Source organism: Heteronotia binoei, chromosome 5 (genome assembly GCF_032191835.1).
Source record: "Heteronotia binoei isolate CCM8104 ecotype False Entrance Well chromosome 5, APGP_CSIRO_Hbin_v1, whole genome shotgun sequence".
Taxonomy (NCBI): domain Eukaryota; kingdom Metazoa; phylum Chordata; class Lepidosauria; order Squamata; family Gekkonidae; genus Heteronotia; species Heteronotia binoei.
In genome coordinates this window covers 112238333-112246430 of record NC_083227.1, presented here as the reverse complement: position 1 = coordinate 112246430, position 8098 = coordinate 112238333, and the positions used below count along the sequence as shown (strand labels likewise).

General features: G+C 50.4%; 1 protein-coding gene across 1 annotated transcript; it reads left to right on the top strand.

The window, feature by feature from the left end:
- Nucleotides 1-512: 512 nt before the first annotated feature.
- Nucleotides 513-7026, top strand: INKA1 (inka box actin regulator 1). The gene is made up of 2 exons (XM_060240088.1): nucleotides 513-743; nucleotides 6083-7026. Exons 1-2 carry the CDS (start codon nucleotides 693-695, stop codon nucleotides 6947-6949), a joined length of 918 nt encoding a protein of 305 aa, XP_060096071.1. The 5' UTR covers nucleotides 513-692; the 3' UTR covers nucleotides 6950-7026.
- Nucleotides 7027-8098: the final 1072 nt, after the last annotated feature.

Below are 8098 nucleotides of genomic sequence, written 5' to 3'. Positions count from 1 at the left end.
CCCCGGCAGGGTTCCCTGACTTTTAATAGCGGGCAAGACAGGCAGCAGTTCAACAAGCAAAATTTTCCTCAGCATGGAGATGCATGCAGACAGTGAGTTGAATTTCTGTCCACGGAAGTGCCGCACGCGTGGAAACCCCGGCTCTCTCTGGGCAATCAATGAAGCTGTTCACGGAATCATCTATTGTGATTGGGAAAGCGGGCCATCAAAGCGCTCCTGTACGGGCAAAGGGGCCGTCGCAGCCGGAGGTGACCTAGAGCAGCGTAACATCGCATACCTCCGCGTAATTACGCCGTGCCCAGGAGGGTCCCAACCCCTGAGCGGCCCTTTGGCGGCGCCGGCCCCCATCTGTAGCACCTTTTGGTTCCTAATATGGGCTCTAATTAAATTACACGCGTCCCAAGGAGTTCAAGTTACAGACGGCCGCCGAGCACTCTCATTGGCTCTCGTTCCAGCGGAGGGGGCGAGGCTGCGGGCGCTCATTGGCCCTTCTACGAGACAGGGGAAGGACTCGGGCTGAACCAAATTGTGCGCTCCGCTCGTTTGGGACAGTGTTGGGGAGAAAGTGGGCACTTTGCCCGATTGGCGAGAATCTTCAGGCTGCTGCTCCTTCCCGCTGGTGTCAGAGCCCCAGGGTCCCTCTCTTGCGGACCGTCCCGTGCAGCAGGCAGCGGTGTGTCCAGGCTCTGGGCATGCACAGCGCCCGCCTCGACGCCTTTGTGAGCCACCTCCGCGCAGAAGTGGTAAGGGGCAGATGGAGAGGGGGGGGTTCGGATGTCGGAGGTGCTGCCTTCAGGTCAAGGAAGCCAATGTTCAGCGCTCTCTGGGACCTGCGTCCGTAACCAGACGGGAGATTGGGGGAAGAGCTGGATGGAAAGGAGGCGGTGCCGAGAGGGTCTTCGGAAGGCGGCGGGGCAGCCGAGAAGAAAGAGCAAGCGGCGCGATGCCTTTGATCGCCTGCCTTGTTGTGACTTCTGTTCCGCGGGGATAACCGCGCGCCAGACTAACTGGGGAGCAAGACGGGGCTTGCGGCTTCTGCGCCCGAGACGAGTGAAATGTCTGTGCTTTGGAGGTGTCCCGCCCTGGCTGGCGGAGGAGCTGTCAGCCGCGCTTTCCCTCTTTGTGGAGGCGGCGTTGCTCCTTCGGCACCCACGGCCTGATCGCGGGGTGGGACGAGGCAGGCCTGTCCCTGGAGGTGCGGTGGAGGGAGAACTTGGGTCTCGCCGCGCCTAAGGTCCCAGTCCTAGGGAGTAAGTTGGATTGAATTCGGTGCGTTTTACTTATGAGTAAGCGTGTAGAGAGCCGGGGTGGATGGCCGCAGTCCTGAAAACATTTACTAGAGAGCGAACGCCGCTGAAAGGGAAGGGTGTTTTTTCCTCCCTACTTCTGAGTAAAAGTGTCGCCGAAGTGACTGCTTGGAAGCCTCGTTACCTAAGGGTGTGCGTGGCGCGTCTCCTTCCATCCAGAGCAGATGCTGGGGCTAAGCCTGGCCCAACTTGAGCTGCCTGCTGCTGGGAAGAGATCCAACAAGGGGAAGTTGGCTGAATCTGGGCTGAGGAGGGAGGCGGAGCCGTGTCTTTGAGGAAAAGAAACTGGTTAGGAGGATGGAGTCAAAGTTTAGAAGGCGCTCAATTCTGGCTGTTCCTTCCGAAGCTCACTATGCCTCCCGCGACTGGAGAGGCTGTTCTCTTCTAGGAAGGAAAGAGGGAGGGAGGAAGAGAGATCTCCCATCCCCCCCCCCCCCCGTTAAGGAGCCACAGTTCGTTTTCAGTCTTCTTTTTGACCTGATATCTCTATCTCACCCAGCACTGGGAGAGCTAGGTTGTCTCCTGCACTGTGTTGCACTGCATTCCCCTATAGAGAGACCCTTCCTAGGCACAGTGAAGAGTTGCTTGCATGTTTCTCCTTTCAAAATGGCATAGAGCTGTCGAATAGCTGGGCCCAGCTTTCCTTTAGCATGAGGGGCTAGAAAGAGAGGGGCCCTCTCATTCACCATCTTGTGAGTGGCCATTGTGAGGATTCCTGGTTACAGCATTAAAGCACCCTTTCCCCATAGCGTCTCACTAAGGACTTGGAAAAATACATCTTCTGCATAGGGCTTGTCTCTGTGGTGTTCACTTCATCGGGTGAGATGTTGCCTAGGTGAGATGCTCCACCTTGGATCTTCATGGTTTCCGGTATAGCCTGAAAGGAGCAGGGTCACACTTCCTATTCCATCTTAGTTTCTGAGTATTCTGTGTAAGGTGACCACAGACTTTAACTGATCCCTGTGATCTTGAGACTGTGTACGAGAATTTTTGTGGGAACAGCTTATGGGACCCTCAGCAATTCTGAGGGATGGGTCCTTACTTACTGTTCCCTCTGCTTCTTGCAGGGCAGTCTTAATGATTCTGTGGCACTGGGCAAAAGTCCAGGATAGAGCTCCAGAATCCCTGCTGTCCACCCCAGACATGCAAGGCAGGAACACTCAGCGGCTGCTGAGCCAGCCTGCCAACTGCCAAGCAGGATACCCAAGAGCCGGGGGCGGGGGGGGGAGGGGCGTAGCCAGGATTTTAAAAGTCATGGGGCACCCTTTCCCATCCACTTGGGGCTTGTCATTTCTCAGAAGCTTTCTGGGGTAGGGGCAAATGCTGGAGGCTCTGAAAGTGGCCAGGTTGAGGCAGCAAACCCTAAAACTTTGAAGTCAAGGGACTGCACTTTGCCTGCAAGCGGGAGGGGGGAGGGTGTTCCTTCCACCTTCCTCGTTCCCACTCCCACTTTGCAGCCAGCACCTCCATCCATCCCCCCATTCCATGTGGCTTCTTCAACCGCCCTCTTCTTTGCCTGCTTCTTTTGCTGCTGCAGTGTACTGTGCCCTGCTCAGCTCTCCCTGCACTGGCTGCCGCTGATGACGCTCAGCCGTGGCAAAATGAAAAGGGGGGGGGAGCAGGCTGCACCCTAGAGGGCTCCCTGGAAGTTGGGGGCAATGCCCCCACTGGCCCCCTGTGGCTACAGGCCTGCCCCCATTGCTCCATGGCTGAGATCACCCCTAGTCTCTTGGACTTCATGTTTTTAGGAGGTGAGGAGCTTTTCTGGAGGCTACAAGGAATAAACTAAAGTCGTCTTATAGCGGCAAGCTCTTGGTAGGTGTAACACAGAGTTATCTTATACCAGCAAGCCAGGTGTACCTCCTGGACTGGTGGAAATAGATTCAGCCTTAAATATGAGTACTGACACTTAAAAAAGAACACCATTGCCATTAAACCCTTTTAAAAACAAGGCTACTAGGCATGTGTGGTAACTGGCCCAGTAACTCTCCAGAGTAGTTTGGAACAGGGAAGGTGAAGGATGTAAATGGTCTTCCCAATTTACACTAATGAAAAGAGTTATCTATAATATTGTGGTGAAGAGAAGGGATCTTCATGTACTGAAGCTTTCCCTTATATCCTGTGTGTGCACATTGGAATAACACTTTCCTTTTGAATGCCTTTGTGCTTTGCCAAGTGCTCTAATCTGTGAATGGGTGTGGGTCACAGCAACTTGGGGACTGAAGTAGCTAGAGCTGAGTTTGGCAATCTTATACCTTTTGGAGATGTTGCTGCAAGAATAAAATGTTTTGCAGCATTCTTTTCTAAAGTCAACCTCAAGACTGTTCTGAACAGCTGATTGGTTGGAGGTGATGTAGTGCCTTCAGATGCAGTGGAGCCATCATCATGGAGCTGATACTACTCAGTTTGAATGAATGCCCCAGGGATCATTTGGCCCATGACAGCCACACATGCTGCTCCAGTACCTCGCAGTCTGGCTGCTCAGGAGATCACCTGGTTTCTCTATGTAATTCTTCTTCCCTGACTTGTCCAGCCCACAGCAACTGGATGTCAGCTTTTGCAAGGACGTCTGACACCCTTGCTACTAGGTCAACCATTTCTGTTAACCTTTTCAGCCATCATTCTCTGTTGGGTCTGAAAGCAATGCCCGCTTATCTTGTGTTCAGACAGAAAAAGGTGGTGGCAGAGGAAGGAGGGTGGCAAAGTTGAAGGAAAGTATTGTGAGGAGAGGGAGCATGCACTAAGGTCGAGATGTGTGGGATCAGGGATGCAGCATGGAGAGCAATACTAAAGATCCTCATGTCCAGAGCTTGCCCTAGTAACAATTCCAACTGATGGGCCTGATTTGCAGCCAGCAGAAACTCCTCTCTTTGAGTACATGTTCTTTGGAGCAGTCCATTCTTTGGCTTGCTGCAACATGATCTTTGAGATGGCCTACAATGACAATGGAATTCAAGTCTTGGGGAGAGACTGAGTCATATTCCACATGCTTATCTACTATTAGTCCATAATAATGCTGTGCTAAAGCTAGAGCACTTCCCAATGTGTATAAACCTTCAGAGTTCTGGGTTTTTTTAAAAAAAAAGCCACATCAATGGCTGACTCACAATTGTGGTGTACAGGAGTTTTAACTGATGCTGTGACTAGGAAGGGAGACTGGATTTTGCCTTGACTGGAAGCACCACAGATGTTGGAGGAGGGGAGAAATGATCTAGAGACTTTTTATGACTGCCCAGGAATTGTGATTGAAGCATAATCAAAAACAGACATGTGATGGGTTCCAGGTTTGCAGCCAGCCACTGGTGGATGACTGTGAACTGTGCCCCTAGAGCAGCTAGAGGAATAGCTCAGTGTTCACAAGTCTGCCTGGAAAAGCAATAGCCTATGACACAGCTGAACTGCAGATATTTTAGAAAATAACAGGAAGTGGGCCTGGAGTGGAAGAATACTAGGAATTTGGTCACTGTGCTTGGACCCCATTTAGAATCTCATTTAGCATGGTTGAGACCAGTTTATAAACCCGGAAACGTCAGAGCTCTTGACAAGTTCCGCACCCTATGTTAGCCCTCTTTCATATTTCCTTTTTTTGGTCTTTATAGTAGGGTTCTCCTCAGCTTTGGCTTATATTTTCCTTAGCACCTGGAAGATTTATGCCTCTGCTCAGGATATTTCTCTGTTGGTCTGGCCATGGAACTGAGCCTTTTGCACCTTCTTCCTAGCTGTACATAGAGGTTTCTTACAAGAAGAGGCAGTTTGCATCATTTTGGCTTGCTCAGATGTCCTTCCCTCCCACACAATAGAAACAACTGAGAGGCCTTCAGGCAGTTCAGGGGAAAAGGGTACAGAATCTGAAAGTAATTCGTGCAGAAGTGAACCTCACCTTCTCTTTGCCACAGCTAATTCCACCTCCCCCCCCAGCCCCCAACACACTGCTTCCGCCAGTGGCCGTGTCCTTATCTCCTGGCTTTCTCTCCTTGCATGCTGAGGGGACTGTTTGTGTTATTCTTGGAGACTCTCACACCCTCTGTGTCATCTTCTGCTGGGTGGGGCTGCTCACTCACTGTAACAAGCTACTGCTTGTAGAGCCTGGGATGGGCCTGGAACGTGCAGATGCTACCGAAAAGCTCTGCCTCAGGGCTGGGGGCTTGCCAAGACGAGATGGGGAGAGGACCTGCGCGTGCGGCTCTGGCTCCCAGTTCCGCACATAGAGTAAATCAGATTGGTGCCCCTTGCAGATCAAGGCATAATCTGAACTAGAAGCAGCAGGAAGCCTTGGAGCATTCAGCACACCATGGAAGCACACATGTGTTGGGTAGATGCTCAGCACCTGGGCAGGGTCAGCTGTGTAATAGAAGGAATGTGAGTGGCACACAAATGGGCTATGTGAATGCAGTGGGGAATAAGAGGAGATGTGTGGGTAAGGAAAGTGGAAGCAAAAGAAGGCAATTCTGCTTTTTGACTAAGGAGACCTGAGTCACATGAGGTCAGGAGCTCGCTTCAGTTGAGTTGGTTACTCTCTTGCTTGCTGTCTTTTTCGCATTGTCTGAGCGCATGATCCACCATACTCCTTTATGTGGACTTTTTGCATTAAACTGACAAGATTAGTTCTGGAACAGGCATGTTTGAGCGAAGTATTTTTGAAGACTGTAGTTTCCTGGTAGTGTTTTATGCTAACTTTCAGTATGTCATTTGCTGAACCTTGTACAATTTATTGGGCAACATTGTTGGAATGATTGTGACAGGAAGCTGAAAGTGTTTTGTCTTCTTCTCCACAGTTGTGCATGAAGGAGTCAAGTGAAGTGCTGCGGGGCCAAATGCAGTGCATGATGCGGACTCTCCACGATTTGAAAAAAGCCCATGACCAAGACCTCCGAATGGATCCTGAGGAAATAAGGCCACTCCCTGCCATGCCTTCCCCAAAGCAGTGCACCAGTCCGAGGGTATCGGCCATTTCAGAAGCAGACTCTGCATGTTGCTTGGAGGTAGCTGTGGAAGAGGAGATGGCCTTCTCTCCTGTCAGCAGTGAGCGGAGCCTGGAGTTTGATTCAGGATACTCTGAAGTGTCTGGGAGCAGCTGGCGGGATGAGGAGGGCCCCCCACCACTGCGAGCCAGTAAGCTTTCCTCAGGGGGCTTTTTGCGCCGCCGGGCACCTGCCAGGAGGCCTCGGCCCAAATCTGCTTCTGATGCCTGCTTGGAGCGGTGGCGGGAAGTTGAACCTGCAGATGCAGGGGACTGGACAGTGTCCCTTCTGTCACAGAGCCGCAACCGGCAACCCCTGGTGCTGGGTGACAACTGCTTTGCTGATCTGGTTGAGAATTGGATGGACCTGCCTGAAGAGAGTGGGGAGCGCGGGCGGTTGCAGCGCTGGCTAGCCAAGCCCCACGGTTTCTTGCTCAACCTTTCTGGCAACGTACGCCGCAGGCTAGCTGGCATCTCACGCACAGAGCGTAACAAGGACAGTGACGGCACAAAGCGTTTTTCCTGCCCTGTGGGACTGGGTACACGGCCAACACTACCCTACTTCCATCAGTCCCACGCCAACATCAGTGAGCTTTCTACAGACTGTAACAGCTTTGCTGCCCTCATGAACTGCCGAAGTCGGCAGCCGATCATTTGCAATGATGTGATTGGCTACATCTAGCCTTGTTGGGATTTTTTAATATTTTTTTCTAAACATATATTATTTTTACAGGTTTTGTAAATAAATGTCTTTTTTTTTTACCTATGCTCTCTCTCTGGTGTGTGTGTGTGTGTCTGTAAATGGCCATGCCGTTTTATGCTGTTGGCTCAGATTTGTTGCAGCATTTGTCAGCACAGCACAACTTCCTTGCTTCCCCCTCCTGCCGAAGTCTTGCTACCCCCAACCACAGGCAGCATTTCAAGGACCATTCTGAGTTGCAGTGGGAGAGGGGAGGTGAGAAAGATTGCTTCACAGGTAGAAATCCTCTTATCCATAGAAACGCTATGGTGGATCCAAGCCATTTTTGCCCCAGATGACTTTTTAGTTGCATTCAACTGATTCAGTTTAAAATAAATGCATCAGTTATTGTCCATGGAATGTAATAACACAGGGAACTAGGAATTTTCATCTCAAAAACAGTGAATATTCTGTGTTATGATTTCTTGACATGTGGTGTAATGGTTAAGAGCAATGGACTCTAATCTGGAGGAGAGGTTTGATTCCCCACTCTTCCATATGAAGACTCTTTGAGGCCCACCTGTCTGGTGACTGTTGTGGAGAAAGGAATGGAAAGGCAGTTATAAGCTGCTTTGAGACTCCATAAGGTAGAGAAAGGCAGCATATAAAAACCTTCTGTTCCCCTAACAAAGCTCTAGGTCAGTTTTGCAAGAATCAGTATAGTTCCTTTCCATTAGTAGAAGACATGAAGCCTGGAATATGGGAGACATTTGATCTAGAGAATCATTATTGTGTCGGCCCTCAAAAGACTGTGTAGATGAGATTGTATCTTTTATGGAACCAACTAAAATGGAGTGCTTTTTTCAGTTTAGCTGTGTATTGAGACTTTATAAACCAAGCATTTAAGAAAGTTACTTATGTTGATAGACCATGGAAGAACAGTTTGTACTTTATTCTCAGTACAAACTTGGGGAAATAGCCAGAAAAAGAACCACTCTGGACTTCTAACAATGGGAGTTTCAAAAGGGCCAAGACAGGAACTGTGAATGATGGCAAGAACCATTGCTTGCTGGCATATATCTGCAAGTACAGTGGGTACCACGTTGGAGGCATCCAGCTGGCATCTGTAGGGCAGAACGTGTTAACAGTAGT

What these genes read in the sequence shown, in the direction of transcription:
- INKA1 (XM_060240088.1), top strand. Translation starts at nt 693, where the DNA reads ATGCACAGCGCCCGCCTCGACGCCTTTGTGAGCCACCTCCGCGCAGAA. An exon ending in GCCACCTCCGCGCAGAAGTG is followed by an intron (nt 744 to 6,082) that starts GTAAGGGGCAGA and finishes TCTTCTCCACAG; the next exon opens with TTGTGCATGAAGGAGTCAAG.